General features: G+C 30.8%; 1 protein-coding gene across 1 annotated transcript; it reads right to left on the reverse strand.

Moving 5' to 3' along the window:
- Nucleotides 1–713: 713 nt before the first annotated feature.
- LOC129920732 (isoleucine--tRNA ligase, cytoplasmic) lies at nt 714–19,260 on the reverse strand. Its single transcript, XM_056002300.1, has 3 exons — nt 18,972–19,260; nt 17,647–18,898; nt 714–3,024 (listed from the first exon to the last, which is right to left on the reverse strand). The coding sequence occupies exons 1-3, from the start codon at nt 19,109–19,111 to the stop codon at nt 733–735; spliced, it is 3,684 nt and encodes a 1,227-aa protein (XP_055858275.1). The 5' UTR covers nt 19,112–19,260; the 3' UTR covers nt 714–732.
- Nucleotides 19,261–21,226: the final 1,966 nt, after the last annotated feature.

The following is a 21,226-nucleotide window of genomic DNA, read 5'->3' on the forward strand; positions in this document are numbered from 1 at the left end:
TAAAATAAACAAAAACAGGGGTTTTTTTTAAATATATAAAACAAACAACAGTTCGAGAAAATGTGTTTATTTTTGTTTAATTTTTGCTGTAAAAGAACGTGTCTTTGAATTTAAATAGAAATATTTTTCTATCTTACTTCAACTTTTGGAAACTTTAATACTTTTTTTTTAAACTGCAATAACAGGCCAAGTTTTGAAAATAACAAACCAGAGTCACACGATACAAATTGTTTAGGGGTGTTACTTTCAAAAAAGCAAGAAACTGCATTAATTATAATAGAAAAAAAATAATAATTATAATAGAAAAAAATGTTTTCATAATTATGAAAACATTTTTTTCTACAAATGTATTTTAACAACAGAAATTAAACTGCTTACTTATTTTGAAGTTCTATTCCATTTAACATGTTGTTATTTTAGTTTTAAAAACGAATTTTGAGTTTTTTTTTCATATGCATTTACCAAATTTCTATATAAAAAGTCTTTTTTAGTTTTTATATCTTGAACCCTTAAAGCAAGTTCGTGCATTTATTTATGTAGGTTTCCGGTTAAATTTCAATTCTGAAAGATTTTCGATCGATTTTGTTCTAACCAAAAACATTATTTTAATCAATTAAATATATCATTTTACTCTGGTTTTTAAAAGTTTATTTCAATAATTTTTAACAAATAATTTTCTTATCGATTTACCATGAATTAGTTTTTTTTTTTAATTTATTTTTCTTCAACCATTTAACTGAGCTTAATTTTTTTTGAATCAACATTCGGATAGATAATTTTAAGTAGATCCTGCTGGTTGCATTTGCTAAGACCTTGATCTAAAAGGGTGTATTTATTTCCCTCATACTCGCAATTGATGAACTTCGAAAATGGCAAGGACGAGTCGCCTTTCTTATTCTCTATTTGTTCAGACTTTGTACTGCGAGACACGATCAACGTGCATCCATTTGGTAAAGTATCCAATGAGCTTAAAACTTTTCCATTAAATAAGAAAACAAAACTTATTCCATAGAGGCCGAAAATGATTTCTACTTCATTTTGCAAATCTGTAAGGCTTATAGATTGACCATTGGGTTTTTGCGTGATGACAGTGGCCTTGCGTGAACCTCCGAAACGTGGTTCTACAGACTCTGCCAAGTTAATATTAATCCATTTTACTGATGGGAGAACTGCCGTTTGCGATGAATAAATATCTATATTCATTTGGACACCTTTCAAATCAAAGCACTCCGATGCGATTACTTGTCTATTTGCAGTTTCCGAAGAATTAAATGGCAAAAATTTAGATTTAACAGTCGTTTGAATGCTATCAGTGTATTTTGCAGCTATTTTTGCTATTTGATGATCAGTTTGGCTGAATTTATAAAAAATAAGAACTTGATCGGTTGGAATAAGTTGGGATTTTTTCTTCAATTTTTGAATACGATTGATTATCTCTCGTGTAAGACCTTCTTCCATTAGCTCATCATTTGGCGTCATGTCCAACAATACAAGAACATCATTATCACTGTGAGCTTCAAAATTAGTACCAATTTGAGAAGCAATACAGAAAATTATGCGCACTTCAGACAGTTCAATTTCGTGATTTAATATCTGGAAACGACCATTTGCCAAATGCTTTTCAATTTCATCGTTACTCAGCTGTTTGATTGCTGCCATTACAGCTTTGAAATCGCCTTTCAAACGTTGACCCAAAGATTTATGGTCTGGTTCAGCTCGAAGAGTTATTCCGAATTTTTCCTTGTCCGAGCTTAGAGTTAATTTGCGAACATTTAATTCACTCTTGACATAATCCTGCAGACTTTCAATGTCCTTCAGGTAGTTTTCATCCTTGTGAATAACTATAATCTCTGATACTGGGTATTTAACTGGCAGCAAACGACGATCACGCATAACTCGTCCCAATTCAACGACACTTTGCATTCGAGAAACTCCCACTTCGATTTCATTTTTAACAAATCCAAAATTAACCTGAGGGATCATTTGAAAATGTACCGAACCCTCCAATCGATTTGGTAATAGCATATTCAATCTTTGGAACATATACTCAGATAAGAATGGAGTAAACGGAGCCATCATTATAACCATAGAGAAGAGTACTTCAAATAATGTATCTAAAGATTGAATGCAAAGTTCAATACCTTGTTCGCCCTTAATACGACGACGATTCAGACGAACATACCAATTTGTCAACTGATCTATGAATTTTGTTAGACGGGGAACAACAGTATACAAGCGATAAGATTTCATTTCTTTTGTAAAGAAATCCACAAGCGATTCTTTGAATGAGAGTATCCAATCGTTTAAGACATTTCTCTTTTCTTGATTGCTTCCCAACCGCGATGCATCAAAAACGTAACGCATAGATTCTTCTTTTTCCAAGCGAGCAACATTCTGCAGTAGGAATCTGTAAGCATTATACCATGGTAAGAACACATCTTTGATGACATCCCGTACACCTTCTTCTTTGAAACGTAAATTTTCCGCTCTCACTACTGGAGAATTTATTAAATATAATCTCAAAGCGTCAGCTCCATATTTCGTTACAACGTCCATTGGATCAGGATAATTCTTCTTACGCTTCGACATTTTTTGTCCATCCGATGCCAATACTAATCCATTGGCAATTAGATTCTTAAAAGGCGGTTTATTGAACAAAGCTGTTGATATAACCAACAAAGTGTAGAACCATCCCCGAGTTTGATCGATTCCCTCAGCAATAAAGTCAGCTGGGAAATTATTCATGAAATCTTTTTCGTTTTCAAATGGAAAATGTTGCTGAGCAAAGGGCATTGATCCAGATTCAAACCAACAATCGAACACAGGAGCAATACGACGTAATGGAGGATTGCCTGGAATTGCTGATGGAATTTCTATATGATCAATATTTTCTCGATGCAAGTCAGTGACTTTTTGACCGGATAATTCTTCCAGTTGCTTAATGCTTCCTATGCAGATAACTTCATTGCCATCGGGTGACATCCAAATGGGCATCGGTGTCCCCCAGTAACGATTACGACTAACCTAAAAAAAAAAAAACTAAATATTCAATTGAAAATATAAACAAAATATATATATAAGAAAAAGTATATAATATGTTTGTATTAAATTTATTATGATCAATGGCGTAACATTGAAAATAAACCGTGATAATTATGTGATCTGCCACTAGTTCCGTACCACTCATCTAACAAACTTCTACTCTATTGGTACCTCTGCAAAAATTTTAATAAGTTTCCTGTATTTTCTTTCCGTGTATTTTCGCTCGCTATTCTTGCAAACAAATCTAAAACCTGGCTTTTTCGATTTGATCACAACCAAATCAAAGTTCTGTTAATTTACATAATTTCTTATTATTAACAATTTTTGTATCATTTAATATATTATTTAAGACCTTTGTAACCCCACAAATTCTGTTCAAATATTATTGTTTGTATGCTGAAGTGGCATTTAAGACATTAAACTATTAAAACTCGCATAAAATTAATTATAATTTAAGGGATAGACATCATTTGATACAGTAAGTAGACTTGCTTATCACTCCTTCAATTGTTTTAAAAAAGAAATACAATTAAATGGTTTAGATAAAATTAATAATTATTAAGTGACTTAGTCCACTTTTATAATTATGGACACAATTATGGGTATTTTTGTGAACAAATTCGAATCTTTTTGTTACTTTTCGAATTCTTGACTTGAAAAGCAGGTCGAATTTGAAAACTTTTATTAAGTAACTTTTGTTGAAAATTTTCTGTCGAAATGAATCCTTTTGAAAAGTTTACAAAATAATGTAATTTTAAAAAATTTAAGAAAAACTATTAAAAAAAAGAGAAAAAACGACATTTTTGATGTTTAATACTTGCAGTGATCAATACTGCCTGTGTAATCAGTTTATGTTGAAGGTTTTGAATGAACAACATTAATGAATCAAGCATTTTTTAAACATTTGACAAAAAAAATTTCTTACTAAAAGATAAATTAAAATAAGTTTTAAAGATTGGCTATTTTTGAGAATAAATTCGAATCTTTTTGTTACTTTTCGAATTCTTGACTTGAAAAGCAGGTCGAATTTGAAAATTTTTATTAAGTAACTTTTGTTGAAAATTTTCTGTCGAAATGCATCCTTTTAAAAAGTTTACAAAATAACGTAATTTTAAAAAAATTAAGAAAAACTATTAAAAAAAAGAGAAAAAACGACATTTTTGATGTTTAATACTTGCAGTGATCAATACTGCCTGTGTAATCAGTTTTTATATTGAAGGTTTTTAATGAACAACAACTTGTATGTGTTGCCACCAAGTTTATACGCTTCCATGGAGGAGAGAAGGTAAATTCATTTTCGTTCGCTTCTGCGTATCTGCGCAAAACTTGCTTATGACGTTTGATTTGTCAAAGTTAAAAGCAGCAACAATTTCCAAGACAGACAACAATAATTTCAACAGGGCATCTGTCAAAAACTTAGGTATCCATTTTTTGTTCTGTCATCTGACAGTTCTCGTCCATCTCTTAAATTCACTTTATTGATTTTTTTTAATACTTTATTGATTTTTTTATAAATAAATTCAAAACAAAAATAAATAAAAATATGAAACAACCACCCAAGAATTTGACAAGTAGTCCATGAAGAAAAATGTAGGAATATTGGTAATCACTCCGTGGGAGTGAAGAATTCACTCCAAAAATTCACTCTTTTTTCAATTTTGGAATTTGAAATCACTCTTTTTGGGAGTGATTATGTATATATGTAGCTAGGAGTGACACTTTTAGAATTTTGGAAAACGACAGAACTATCTACGCATTATATTATATATACGGTGACCATATTTCTGCAAGCGAAACCCGGGACAGATAAAAAATTCGTTGAATCGTTTTGAAAATATTGATTTTTCAAAAAAAAAAATTAAATATTTTAAATGAGTTTTCATAATTTTTCCTTATTTTGATATGAAGATTTTCTAAACGATTTTATGGGAGCGTTTATGTTGAAATCATTTAAGTCGTTTACGAAATCAGAAATCAAGAAAATGGTTATATAATAATGTCTGTTAATAACTTCTAAAAAAACATTTTTTTAATCAAAGTCGGGAGAGCTGTTTTTTAACATTTTAATTTTATTTTAAATGTGTTTGAAATTGTTTGATCTTTAACACAATTTTTAACATTTCCTTAAAAGTTTTGAAACTTATCTGGGTTCTTTACTCTTCCATATGTTGTTCTTTATTCGAAAACATTTTACCTGGTGTAGCAACCTGACAAACACAAGCTGGAACTAAATAGTTGACGAACATTTAAAAAAAACTAAAGGCTTATCTAGAGTTATGTTTGTTACCGCATAACTTTGGACTGAGTGAACCAATTTTGATAATTCTTTTTGTATTGGAAAGCTGGTGGCTGCAGTGTGGTCCCATTTCATTTTCGTTCACTTTTAGCCATAGGAACTATTTAAAAAACATAAAACCCAGTTTTGATCCATGGAAGTTGGTTTTGTTTTTTTTTGCTAAAAATGATTATTAATCGTCATTTATTTTTGCTAAAAATGATTATTAATCGTCATTTATTTGTCCAGGCAATTTTTCTTGCAGCAAAAGTTTTTTGACTTTGGAGACTTAAGGGGGGGTTTCCATAGCATTTTAATGGAAGATGGTTGACTAATTGTTGTATTACTTTTGCAGTTTATAAGATAATCTTATGAAACTTACTTTTTTGAAAAGGTAATAAACGTACGAATATTTTTGCATCAATTAAATTTTAGAAACATTTCTTGTGCGATTTTTATAAGGGTCGAAAATGATTTTTTTCCTGCAAATTTAGATTGAATCAGAATTTTGGTTGGGGCACCGTTGTTTATAAACTTTTTATTTATTTTTTTTTTGTTTTATAATGATCAAATGTGTTTTCATGCAGTACGCGAAACAGATTTTTTTTTTTTTTTTTTTTATTAGAAAAAAAGCTTCGTTAATTTGTTGTAATTTCATGTTTTTTTACTCACTCTTCTTAGAATAACTTTCCGTTTATTAGTGTTTTTAGATGAAACAAAAAGAAAACAATAAAGGGAAATTAGGAGAACCCAATAAAATTTCTAAAATTTAATTTGAAGTTAGTTTGAACGGTTAATTTGAAGGAAAGGTGTCAAAATGCACTTTTTTAGCATTTTAGTCGTGGGGCAAAGCGTGATTATTTTTTAAAATGTTTCTGTATTTTTTAATGAGAACTTAATAAAGTTGTTCATGCAACCCGTTTGCCAAAAAAAAATATTTTTTTTATTTACACACTAAAAATTTGATTTTAATAAACCAATATTTGCATTCTGTTTTTGAGGAAGGGGCAGTCAAAGCATCCACAATTTATTTTTATTATTTTTTTTCATTATATTTCAAATCAGTTTCAAAAAAAAAATAAATATTTTTGCTCACAGTATTTTAAATATAAATTGTTGAAAAAGTGTCTATTTTAGCTTTTTTTACTTTGAAAATTCCATTGATCACGCACACATGCAAATTTAGTTCAAAAGAATGCCACGCATAAGCTGGCGCTGATGAACTCTTTTTTTCTGTTCTTTTCTATTTATTGAAAAAAACTTGCTCTTGCGCTCTCATTTTCTCGTTATATTTTGTTTTTGTTTTTTGTGTTTACATAATCCTTTTTTTTTTTGTTTCCTATTTCCTCACTCAGGCAGGCAGAAATCATTCATGAAATTATGAAGATGCTCCAGAGAGTAGGTAGATAGTAGATATTTTTTGCAAGATCATTATCTTTTGTTTTCAAAAAGGGTTGTTTTGTTCTTGTTGACTCTTGGGTTTTTTTCTAACAATTCATTTCGTGTTTATAATATCGCACCCGCGGTTGCGAGTTGACACTTTTGGTTTTTTTTTTTGGTGTAAGCGAAATTCTTTGCATTGTGTAATATTCACATCGCTCGTGCGGGGATATAGGTAAAGGATTAGATATTTGGTATGCATTTGTTTGTGTGTAAAAATGTGTATTGACATTTGACATGTGCTTGTGCACAATGATTGATTTCTATATTTAGGTTGATTTCTGGGTTGTATTGTTTATTATACTACACTCGCGCGTGCGTGCGGGGTTATATAATATAAATATGTAGTTTTGTTTTTCATTGTCTTGTTTATATGTTGCGGATTCGGTTTTTTTTTGTAGGTTTGTAGGTATAATAGTTATATTTTCGCTGGGGAATGGGTAAAGGGTTATATACCTAAGTGTATTTGTGGTTAGAATGCACTTGATGGTATTTATAGAAATAGTTTTGAATAGGTGAAGATGCTCAGTATGTTTCCTTAGCAAAAAAAAAAGTTTTTAAAATTACACCTACTGAGGAAACAAGCAAAAAAGTAGCTAATGCCTATCTGAATTTATAAATAAAATATCAGTTTGAAAAAATAGATCATTTTTTTTCAAAGTGTTGAGATTGAAAATTATTTTTGAAAACTTCCCTAAACTTTGATTACATAATTGAAAAATTAATTTCAAGGTTTAAAAAAAAGTAACTTATAAGTTATTAATGCTGCCTTATTTTTGTTTCCTAATAATGTAGTAAATAAAAAACAAAATCGATTCAGTTACGAACTGAGTTCATTACATTGGTGACTTTAAAAAAAATCTTTATTAAAAAGGTTTTGAAAGTAAATTGGATTGATATTGAGTCCATCCTCAAACAACATACACATAAGAACCTAAACATTCTATATATTGTAAGTAGGTAAATACATTTCCATGTCAGCCGGCACGCGCGTGTGCGAGACAAAAAATTTCTCAACGAAGAACAACTCAAAAGTGAGCAAGAACCTGAAAATCAATCCTTCTGCGCATCTACCTACTCATATTTTTATACAAACTACACAAAGGATACTGTCAAGTATATTATATCAATGCACCCATATAACACATCCTCTACCTGCTTCTCCGCTGAACAACTATAATTATTATTATAATGCAAAAAATTTCTCTGATACACAAAAAACTCAAATGCCATCCACAACAGCAACATGGAAACAAGTTTCTTTTTCATTTCAAAAATAAATAGGTATACACTCCAGAAATCTTTCATGAAAATATTGAATTTCAAACCAGTTTTCGTCCACAAACACCATATCCATATAAAGATCTATGTAGTATACCTACATCCATTTGCATGTCACCCCGCACGCGTGAGTGCGATGGCGATCTCACAAAGAGACAATGAATGAAGACCATAACTCCATAACCAACATCCTGAGAGTAAAAAACCAGAGAATTCGATGGCGAGAGAGCGAAACACATTCACTAATACACATAAATGCTTTTACATGAGATTTGACTTTGCTGAAAAAGGGAACCCAGTCTTAAGAAATGTTCGTTTTGCTTCAGCAGCGTACTAGGCTTAAGACTGGGTTCCCTTTTTCAGCAAAGTCAAATCTCATGTAAAAGCATTTGTGTGTATTAGTGAATGTGTTTCGCTCTCTCGCCATCGAATTCTCTGGTTTTTTACTCTCAGGATGTTGGTTATGGTTTTCATTCATTGTCTCTTTGTGAGATCGCCATCGCACTCACGCGTGCGGGGTGACATGCAAATGGATGTAGGTATACTACATAGATCTTTATATGGATATGGTTTGTGGACGAAAACTGGTTTGAAATTCAATATTTTCATGAAAGATTTCTGGAGTGTATACCTATTTATTTTTGAAATGAAAAAGAAACTTGTTTCCATGTTGCTGTTGTGGATGGCATTTGAGTTTTTTGTGTATCAGAGAAATTTTTTGCATTATAATAATAATTATAGTTGTTCAGCGGAGAAGCAGGTAGAGGATGTGTTATATGGGTGCATTGATATAATATACTTGACAGTATCCTTTGTGTAGTTTGTATAAAAATATGAGTAGATGCGCAGAAGGATTGATTTTCAGGTTCTTGCTCACTTTTGAGTTGTTCTTCTAAATTTTTTGTCTCGCACTCACGCGTGCCGGCTGACATGGAAATGTATTTACTTACAATATATAGAATGTTTAGGTGCTTATGTGTATGTTGTTTGAGGATGGACTCGATATCAATCCAATTTACTTTCAACACCTTTTTAATAAAGATTTTTTTTAAAGTCACCAATGCAATGAACTCAGTTCGTAACTGAATCGATTTTGTTTTTTATTTACTTATACCTACCTACATTATTAGGAAACAAAATTAAGGCAGCATTAATAACTTATAAGTTACTTTTTTTTAAACCTTGAAATTAATTTTTCAATTATGTAATCAAAGTTTAGGGAAGTTTTCAAAAATAATTTTCAAGCTCAACACTTTGAAAAACAATGATCTATTTTTTCAAACTGATATTTTATTTATAAATTCAGATAGGCATTAGCTACATTTTTGCTTCCTCAGTAGCAAAACTATTTCCATAAATACCATCAAGTGCATTCTAACCACAAATACACTTATACCTATAACCCTTTACCCATTCACCCGCGAAAATATAACTATTATACCTACAAACCTACAAAAAAAAACCGAATCCGCAACATATAAACAAAGACAATGAAAAACAAAAGGACATAGGTATTTATATTATATAACCCCGCACGCACGCGCGAGTGTAATATAATAAACAATACAACCCAGAAATCAACCTAAATATGGAAATCAATCATTGTGCACAAGCACATGTCAAATGTCAATACACATTTTTACACACAAACAAATGCATACCACATATCTAATCCTTTACCTATATCCCCGCACGAGCAATGTGAATATTACACAATGCAAAGAATTTCGCTGACACAAAAAAAAAAACAAAAAGTGTCAACTCGCAAGAGCGGGTGCGATATTATAAACACGAAATGAATTGTTAGGAAAAACCCAAGAGTCAACAAGAACAAAACAACCCTTTTTGAAAACCAAAGATAATGATCTTGCAAAAAATATCTACTATCTACCTACTCTCTGCATCATCTTCATAATTTCATGAATGATTTCTGCCTGCCTGAGTGAGGAAATAGGAAACAAAAAAAAAGTATTATGTAAACACAAAAAAAAAAAACAAAATATAATGAGAAAATGAGAGCGCAAGAGCAAGTTTTTTTTTCAATAAATAGAAAAGAACAGAAAAAAAGAGTTCATCAGCGCCAGCTTATGCATGGCATTCTTTTGAACTAAATTTGCATGTGTGCGTGATCAATGGAATTTTCAAAGTAAAAAAAGCTAAAATAGACACTTTTTCAACAATTTATATTAAAAATACTGTAAGCAAAAATATATATTTTTTTTTTGAAACTGATTTGAAATATAATGAAAAAAAATAATAAAAATAAATTGTGGATGCTTTGACTGCCCCTTCCTCAAAAACAGAATGCAAATATTGGTTTATTAAAATCAAATTTTTAGTGTGTAAATAAAAACAATATTTTTTTTTTGGCAAACGGGTTGCATGAACAACTTTATTAACTTCTCATTAAAAAATACAAAAACATTTTAAAAAATAATCACGCTTTGCCCCACGACTAAAATGCTATAAAGTGCATTTTGACACCTTTCCTTCAAATTAACCGTTCAAACTAACTTCAAATTAAATTTTAGAAATTTTATTGGGTTCTCCTAATTTCCCTTTATTGTTTTCTTTTTGTTTCATCTAAAAACACTAATAAACGGAAAGTTATTCTAAGAAGAGTGAGTAAAAAAACATGAAATTACAACAAATTAACGAAGCTTTTTTTCTAATAAAAAAAAAAAAAAAAAAAAAATCTGTTTCGCGTAGTGCATGAAAACACATTTGATCATTATAAAACAAAAAAAAAATAAATAAAAAGTTTATAAACAACGGTGCCCCAACCAAAATTCTGATTCAATCTAAATTTGCAGGAAAAAAATCATTTTCGACCCTTATAAAAATCGCACAAGAAATGTTTCTAAAATTTAAATGATGCAAAAATATTCGTACGTTTATTACCTTTTCAAAAAAGTAAGTTTCATAAGATTATCTTATAAACTGCAAAAGTAATACAACAATTAGTCAACCATCTTCCATTAAAATGCTATGGAAACCCCCCCTTAATGCTTTAAATTAGTAAACATTTTAATTTCCAGCCACTGTTTGAATACAAAAATCAGAGAATGTCCAAATACTGGACAATCACGGGACAAATAACAAAATACGGGACACTTATACGTCCCGGGTTTCTTAAATAAAAACCCGGGACAAGCTGTAGAAATACGGGACAGTCCCGGGTAAACAGGGACGGATGGTCACCGTAATTATATACCATAAAAAAACTTGTGTCTTGTGACTTACACTTTTTGAATTCATTCAATTCACAAACCTAAGCACACGATACTAACGCCACTAGCGGCCGTATTCCAGGGTATCTATTTCTATTTGTAATTATTCAATGCTATTAAATTATTATTGCAATCACTCGAAACATGTAATAAGAAAATATTTAAAAAATGTATTTTAATTAAAAAAAAAAATCAAGAGTTGAAATCCCCTTTTTAATTCTTTTTGTGCATTTTTTGTTTGCTTTACAAATTTATTTAATATATGAAGAATCTATTTTCAGTGATTTAAGCCTTTTATGACGCCTCAAAAGTCCATCGATATTCCCCAAACCCATGCGCTCCGAACCTGCGAAAATTTTAAATGTATTTTTCTGGAATCACGTTTTTTTTCGAACCGTGAAACGTAACTCAAAATCTAGTGAATGTATTGAAATTTAGTGCAAATTAATCGTTAACTTATTGGCCATTGCATGAACCAAAAGTTTTTTAGTCTATTAAACATGTTTTTTTTTCGTTTTATTATTTGTCTCTAATTTTTATGCAATGCAGAGACAGTGAATTAAAAAAACAAAAAATATGGACATTTTTATCTATATATTTTCATATATTTTAGTTAACATAGAATGGTTATACTTTAATCTATTATAAAATAACATTTTCTCTGATATGTTTGGAATGATATTTCTATATTTCTGACAGTTTAAACAGAAAGTGATCAAAACCAAACAACTGCGTTACTTTACTCCAAATTTCAGTTTTATTTGTAAAATTATATAGTTAAGCTCTCTGATATTCCCATTTGAAATTATAGGAACAACGAAAGTCTCCTATGAAGTTAAATCACAGACAAATTAATTTCAATGAAATATTCTTAATAGTTTATTACCAAAAATCAGCTTTAAAACTTTAAATAACACTACGTTACCAAGATAAACAAATCGATCCAAATTTGGGTTTCAAACTTGTAAAAGTAAATAATGTTAATTTTATAACTCAATATAGTTTTTCTAATAATTTGTACAATGTACATTTTCTTCAAGAAAAATGATATTAAAAAAAAAGGAATTTTTTTAGGCACTAAATTTTAGCTTATTAACATATTTTATTGATTTTTTTTTTTTTGTGATTTGTGATAATTGTGAAAAATTTTTGATGCATGTCCAAGGTCAAGGTATGTGCTTTATTTTATAGAAATTTCCATATAAATAAATAAATAAATAAAAAATATACTAAAAATCGAGATGACAAGAGTGCATAGAAAAACGTGAAAATGTATGTATGTAATTTTCGGTCGAAAAAAAGTGTTTTTGTTATAGTCTCGGGTACGATCGGGCAAAATTTTTTCTTTTATATGCAACTAAACATCTTTGTCATCTCATGCACATAAAAAAAATTTACACATATTTCCAGCTTTTTTTTAATGAGGTTTTTTAGTTTTGATGTATTTTTAGTCAAATTGCCTTTTGTTGCTTTAAAAAAATACTTATTTTGAAATGTCTGTTTTTTTTTTTAACTTGAAATATTAACAATATTTAAAAATTATATGTAAAAATTAGTAATATGAATTAAATAAAATTGAAAAAAAAAAAATTACTTAATTTAGGCCAATTCCAATAAGAAAAACATTAAAAATATTTTTGACCGGATTTTTAAGTCGAATACTCCTCTGTGCGATGTAAAAATTTGAAGCCATTGTATCTTTTATAAAAAAAAATGGACCTTCTCCAACCTTAAAAAAATGCTTTCCTCATTTTAAGGCCAATGTAACTAGATTTCCAAATATAATTAACGTTTATCTTGAGATAAATTACTTATTTTCCATAACTAATATAACTTTTCTTAACTAAGAGCAAATTTAACCCTTTCGGACCCAGCTTTACTCTCATGTAACATTTTTTTAAAAATTCGATTAAATTAAACAATTTTTTAGGTTTCCATGGCTTAATTGAAAGATAATAATGCCTAGTTACTCGATTATTACAAAAAGTTAGTCAAATATCATACCTTTAATTTTTTTTTATCGAAAAAGGGACTGAAATTCACATTTTTTTTTTTTTGCAAAAAATTTTTTTTTTTATATATGGTCATAATTTTGAAAAAAAAGATATAAAAAATGTTTATGTAGAAAGTGTTTTGTTTTCTTGCTTAGAAGAAGTAGCATTTATTCAGTGGCGTATTGAGGGGGGGGCTCAGGGCACCCCCCCCCCCCCCCAAGCCTTTAAGATCATGTTATTATTTAGCTGATTTCATCATAATATGCATGATTTACTGAAGCTTGCTCGTAAATACTAGAGATTAAGAGGCAGCTCAGATGGTCGACCCCCTCCAAATTCTGAAACGACTGTTTGTATTTGTTTGAGTAAGAACTGTAGCTGACGTTGAGAGTTGGAGTAATTTTTTTTCGGATTTAAGTCCAATTCGGAATTCTTCAGATCATTTTTTTTAGTGTTTTGACCTAAAATTTCTTATGAAATCTCAAAATGACGTATTTTATCGTCTTATGCATATTTACTCTCTTTTCAAAAATAATATTTTTTACCAATGATATTGGAAATAGAAATTTTTAATATCTCAAAATCTTAGTGGTCAACATTACTAATGGTTTAAGCACATTCCAGTTTGTGCTACTGATTTGGATGGAAAAAGCAATATTTTACGAAAAAAATTTCATTGAAAATTAGTTTTTGAGATTTCACACGTTCTGCATTTCACTTTTTGCCTAATGTGAAATGAGGTGTCTGCATTTTTTCACTCATTTAGATTTTCTGATCGAATTCAATTCACTTTGTTTCTGTTCGTGAATTTGGTGCCTTTTTCATTGATTCTGAACTTTTGGACAAAATACTATCAAAACTTATATTTTTACTATTTTTTAACGTTTTTTTTTGTTAATTTAATATAAAATAAACAAAACACATGGGGCATGAAATAATAATTTATCACTGCCTGTGTTTGCAGTGTACAATTCTATAGGGGAGAATTGCACCATGTGTTTGCAACCTCATTCGCTTTATACTTTACCTAATTCATTTTTCTTTTAAAATTTGCAATAATATCGCCCACTTACATATTTGTTATTTGATTTGTCCCGAAAAATGTGTCTTCTTATTTTTTCTTTTAAACTCTGCTTTTTTAATTAAAATTTCCAATGAAGGCAGCAATAATTTCACTTAAGAAACAAAATAAAATGGATGATCCTCCAGTTAGGAGCAATTTCAAAGTTTTCGAAATCGATCGAAATGAAGAATATGATATTTTTTCATTTCACGTGAAATTGGAAAGTGATTTCAATTCACTTTCAGTGGAATAGCGGAACATGGGCGTTTATACCGAAAACAGTGATGAGTATAGCTCAAAAACTAGACGTGATATGAATAAATCTGTAAACTGTTTTGATTTTATAACGAAATAAAGTGTTTTTTTAAGAAGTATGACTCAACTGCTTGCTGCTTGTGTAAAATGTTTGGGATACAAGAACTTTGATGAAACACGACTTTGGATGTGAAAGGAGGAGACAGTAGTACGAAGCTGTCGAGAGCAGTAAAATGCTACTATACAACTTTGAGTACCGCAGCACTTCACTCTCCATCAAAAATGAATAAAAAAGAGAGACAATTTTTTCGTACATTTACCCTTAAAAAAATGTATGAAAAATTTTCCAGCCCCCTCCAAATTTTTTTCTGGATACGCCACTGCATACATTATAGTTTCATAAAAAGTTATTTTCTCAGTTCTCCGACTTTTTTTGGTGGTCATAGGCAGTGCATATTACTTACATGTAACATGAGAATAACACATTAGTTTTGCTATTTATTATTTTGGAAAATAACTTTTTGCTATTCATATTTCTTAGTTGTGATATTTTTGACCCGATAATACCGAAAAAGGTTTTTTAAAATCGATTTTCATAGCTTGGGTTCGAAAGGGTTAAATAAACTGATTTCTAGAAAAAAAAAACACTTTCAGAAAACTACGATGATACTGAAAAACTTGTACTGTCCTTAAAATATGACCACAACTGTATATACGAATAGTTTAAGCAACTCTACTTATAGTCCAGTCAAGTTATACTTTTGCTGAGAAATAATTCGCAACTGCAATTCGTACCTAAAATATGAAAGTACACTAGTACAGGAACTAAACCCCCCATTTTCCTAACAAATGTCTGAACGACTTTGGCCGCCATTTTGTTTTGAACAGTTTTGCGACTATCGCTTGTAGTTCGGCTAGTTTTGGTGTTAGAGAAAAATGTTATGAGACAAAGTTGTAGTAAATTTTATTTCCCACAAAATATATTTTATAACTTTTTACTCTAAAACCCACCATTTAGGAATTATAATGATTTTCGTAAAATGCTGTGCTCACTTTTTTTTTATATGCACCATAACTTTTTATTTTAAACTTTTATCAAAAAATTGTTGTTATAAAAATTGAAGAACTATTAATTAACTATGTTTTTCTCATATAAGGTTTTTTTCTCCGACGTACCGTTCCCTCACTAGAACGAAAAATCAATAAAAAAAATTAGAAAAAACAGGGTGAGGGGAGAGCACGATAACTATGGCGCTGAGATTTGATAACTGTATTTTGTAGAAGGGTTCAATACAAGTATTTTTTACTTTGGGAGGGGGAGTCTATCTAACCCCGTTTAGGCGGGAGGGGAAATTTTCTAAAAAACAACCTAATATTTAAAAAAAAATATTAAAAAACAACGGCAACACTAAGAGTTATGAAGGTTATTTTTTTCAAAAGCCACAATTAAACGCTTTATTTTAATTTTTAAATAGTGTTTTTAAAATTAACAGTTTTTGAAATAATCGATCTCAAAGTTAAAATTAGCGAAACAAATTAAAAAAAAAAAAAACACATTCAATACTATTTTTGTCAGGACCATTAATTTCAATACAAATTAACTATTACAATAAAACTACCTTCGCTGATTTTCTAAGCCTTCTTGTTTTTGAGAAAATTGAAAAATGAAACAAAAAAAACAGATTAACAATTGTTTATTTTGTTTTGCTGTTTTGATAACTTTGGTACTAACAATATCATACACAAAAAAGATCTTATGTATTTATTACATATAGAGTTAGTTGAGAGCTTTATGCGTTAAAAAAAAAAAAAACATTTTACGCTCACCACAGAGATGCTGAGAACCCGCAAAGCAGGGCAGGCAAGGTATTTTTAAGTTAAAACACTGTTGACATTGGCGCCTATCTGACGGCTTTTCATACCGTAAGTGGAGCAGAAAATTGCCAACTTTTTTGTTGATGGCCAAAGTTATCAAAATAGCAACAAAAAAAAAAATAAGTGAACATCTGATAAAAAAGTATTTTTTTTTAATTTTCTCAAAAAACTAGAAGTCATGAAATATACGGTTTTCAGTGTTTGACAGAAAATCAGCCAAGGTAGTTTTATTGTACCAAATAGTAAATTTTGTATTGAAATTAATGGTCATGACAAAAATAGTATTGAATGTGTTTTTTTTTTAATTTGTTTCGCTAATTTTAACTTTGAGATCGATTATTTCAAAAACTGTTAATTTTAAAAACACTATTTAAAAATTAAAATAAAGCGTTTAATTGTGGCTTTTGAAAAAAATAACCTTCATAACTCTTAGTGTTGCCGTTGTTTTTTAATATTTTTTTTTAAATATTAGGTTGTTTTTTAGAAAATTTCCCCTCCCGCCTAAACGGGGTTAGATAGACTCCCCCTCCCAAAGTAAAAAATACTTGTATTGAACCCTTCTACAAAATACAGTTATCAAATCTCAGCGCCATAGTTATCGTGCTCTCCCCTCACCCTGTTTTTTCTAATTTTTTTTTATTGATTTTTCGTTCTAGTGAGGGAACGGTACGTCGGAGAAAAAAACCTTATATGAGAAAAACATAGTTAATTAATAGTTCTTCAATTTTTATAACAACAATTTTTTGATAAAAGTTTAAAATAAAAAGTTATGGTGCATATAAAAAAAAAGTGAGCACAGCATTTTACGAAAATCATTATAATTCCTAAATGGTGGGTTTTAGAGTAAAAAGTTATAAAATATATTTTGTGGGAAATAAAATTTACTACAACTTTGTCTCATAACATTTTTCTCTAACACCAAAACTAGCCAAACTACAAGCGATAGTCGCAAAACTGTTCAAAACAAAATGGCGGCCAAAGTCGTCCAGACATTTGTTAGGAAAATGGGGGGTTTAGTTCCTGTACTAGTGTACTTTCATATTTTAGGTACGAATTGCAGTTGCGAATTATTTCTCAGACCTCCATACAACCAAATATAATTTGACTGGACTATTAATTATAAATTAATTTTTAAAATAACATTTTTTTGAAATTCAGTAATTTTATTATGGAGATATAATTTATACTTACAGCCCAATCACGAGCATCTTTTAGCCAATTGCCAAAGCGTTTCTCTTTAACGAATTCAGGAACCCAATAAGTTTTCGAACTGCAAGCTTGTAACTTCGCCGTCATATGCTCCACACGAATGAACCAAGAAGGAACCGCTTTGTAAATAAGAGGTGTATCAGATCGCCAGCAAAATGGATAACTATGCTTAACCTGACTTGCCGCTACCAAATTACCCCATTCCTTCAACTTGGCTATAATATTTTTATCAGCATCTTTCACATATTGCCCACTAAAGTCACTTACAACAGCCGTAAACTTTCCCGAATCATCAACTGGACAAATTACCGGGCTGGTTTTCGTTATAAGCCCACCAATCAAGCAAACACGATAATCGTCCTCCCCGAAATACGGTGCATTGTGAACAATCCCAGTACCAGAATCCTCTGTCACATAATCATCAATAAGCACCCTAAACGCATTCACAGCTGCTCCGCGTTCCTTAAAATACGGAAACAATGGTTTGTATTTCAAACCAGCACATTTATTTCCCTTGAATTTCTCAACTATCGAATATTCGTCGCTAGTTTTAAACACATAACCAAGTCGTGATTCGGCTAAAATATAATGCCGTTTCGATTTGAATTCCTCAACTTCCACATAATCCATGTTAGCGTTCATGCAAATAGCAAAATTCGATGGCAACGTCCACGGTGTTGTTGTCCAGATCAAAAAGTACGTGTTACTTTTGCTTTCAACTTCAAGTGCCACCGTTACGCATGGATCAATGACATCCTTATAATTCTGACCCGATTCGAAATTCGAAAGCGGAGTAGTACAGGCCGTAGAGTATGGCATTACTTTGACACCCTGATAAACGAGACCCTTTTGGAAGAGCTCCCTAAACACCCACCAAATAGTTTCCATGTACCATGGATAAAGGGTCTTGTAATCATTCTTAAAGTCAATCCAACGTCCCATTCGCGATACGACTTCTTCCCAGTTTTTCGCATAGCGCATTACAATTTTGCGACATTCATTGTTGTAGGCTGCAATGCCAATTTTTTCAACATCCTGTGGCCCAGTGATGCCCAGATCTTTGTCGATTTCAAACTCAACTGGGAGGCCATGACAATCCCAACCAAATCGACGATCGACGTGGTATCCCTGTTGGTATGCGTATCGAGTGACGATGTCTTTGATTGTGCCGGCTAGAATGTGTCCGTAGTGAGGCAGGCCAGTTGCAAACGGTGGACCATCATAGAAGGTATATCTTATGGTGGACATTATGGTGATTTAGCACATACAGTTTGTATATATGTAGTATAAATAGGTAGAGTACTTACCTTGGTCGTCCTTTGGAAATTTGCATGCACCGCTCGAAAATATTATTTTCACACCAATATTGGAGTATTTTTTGTTCTTCGAGTGGGAAAGAAATTGTCTCCGGCACTCGATGAATATCTTGCTCGGAAATGTTGTTCATTTTATGGTATTTACGTTTTTTGCACGAATATTAGAAACAATTGAAAATAAAAGTTTTTAATTTAGCACAAAAAAATAGCAAATGCCACACAAATATGACGGGACACGGCACAGATGATAGATGCCAAAATGTACACGAGGCAAAATTTGTCCGTCTCTGTCATTTTGCGACTGAAGTGACATAAGCTTCTCTCCTGTCCGCCGTCATGGCAGAAGATTGTGTTGTAATTTTTGTTTGGACATGGGTGCGTTCACGTAGTTTTATTGCCACAAGCCTGGGGCCTATTTCATAGATAATACATTTCATACATTGTATGATATTGACAGTTCTGATGTACATTGACCTACTATATATGGACTGCTAATCGTTTGACTTTTCCATACAAAAAGTGAAAAAAAATGATTCCACATCTTTCTAGCTCTACTAGCGGTATAACCTTAGACGGCGAAAAGAGGAAACTTTTAGTGAATGACATCTGTCGTTAAAAGGTAGTGCTTTCTCTGTTTTTCTATATTTGTTCCTTTCGCACTTCGTCAAAAATGTTGCACTTATTCTCCGCTTTTTTTTTAGGGCACTAGTATCGCGAAGAAACAAGTGGAACCAACCTGAATATGCTTCTAGCAGTCCATATATATTAAGTCAATGCTGATGTATTATTTTTGTTTCATAGAAATTTTGTATGAAGAACTGTCATACATCAGTGTATGAACGGAGAATCGACTGGAAGTATTCCAATTTTGTATGATACTGTTTCATAGAAATTTATCATACATTGTTTTAATACATTTTGTGTGAATTTTTCATACATTTAATACAGCAAGTCATTTTGCTGTAAACAAAATTTATTTACTTAATAGAAGTATAAAAATGGCAGTTTTGTGTTCATAATTTAATCATAAGGAATATGCACATAATATATTTTGTATTTTTGCAAAGAAAATAATAATTCATTAGGGGTATTCACGATCTGGTGCAACAGGCCTAGTAAAAGTGTAAAATTTTATTTTTTTGCAATAGATCGTGAACGCACCTCTTCTTATCTATAGTAAATATTGAATGGAATCCATGATATGATTAATATCAGCTTCACTCTTCTTCTTTACGGAGTTGTCTTTCCACCGATGCTTCTTCTTTTTTTTATAATTTCATTCTTTGTTGTGTTCGGGTTAATTTATTTTCACAAATTGCATCAAAAGAAACAAAATAAAAAAGAATAAGAATAAAAAAGATAAACTGTTCATCATGGGCGACACGCGACGGCGAGCTGCCATCTGTCAAAAAAATTTTACACCATTGTATTTTTATTTTGCAATAGGGTTAGGGTATAGCAAAAGTGCAAGACCATTGTAAAATTTCAATCCATATATTTTGTTGTTGTAGTGTTGTAAGATTTTGCACTTTTGCACTTTTGCAATGATACTAGACCAGTTACATCGGATCGTGAATACCCCTATTGTCTTTTCTTGTTTTATTTTTAAATATCAAGACACGCAAGTTTCTGTTACTTTTCGTTTTGGTTAAGCCTGGTACGCTGCTCGCGCTAAATTTTAGCTGAGATAAAATTCCCATACAAGTTATCGATAACTTGTATGGGATCCATTTTATCTCGGCTAAAAATGTTCGATAATTTGTATGGGAGCTAAAATTTAGCGCGAGCAGCGTACCAGACTTAAGTCAGTAAAACAAATTTCCTACACTCCAACGAAACCTAACCTCACAATTCATTCAAACGAAATGTCAAAATAAATACATCAACTACAACAGAATAGATTTTATACATTACTTCCAATGAAATCTTTGAAACAAAAAATTGTATGTAATGTATGAAAAAGATTTTAATGTATGATGTATGTAATGTATGTGATGTATCATCTATGAAATAGGGCCCTGGTACGCTGTTCGCGCTAAATTTTAGCTCCCATACAAATTATCGAAAAATTTTATCTGAGCTAAAATGGATCCCATACAAATTATCGATAACTTATATGGACATTTTTTCTTGGCTAAAATTTACCAGGCTTTATTTTGGAATGAAGAAACATACGAAAACGGAAACAAAATAAAACAAACAAAATAGCTGTCAAATTTGCGTCTTATAAAAAATACTACGTGTAG

This window comes from Episyrphus balteatus, chromosome X (genome assembly GCF_945859705.1).
Source record: "Episyrphus balteatus chromosome X, idEpiBalt1.1, whole genome shotgun sequence".
NCBI lineage: Eukaryota > Metazoa > Arthropoda > Insecta > Diptera > Syrphidae > Episyrphus > Episyrphus balteatus.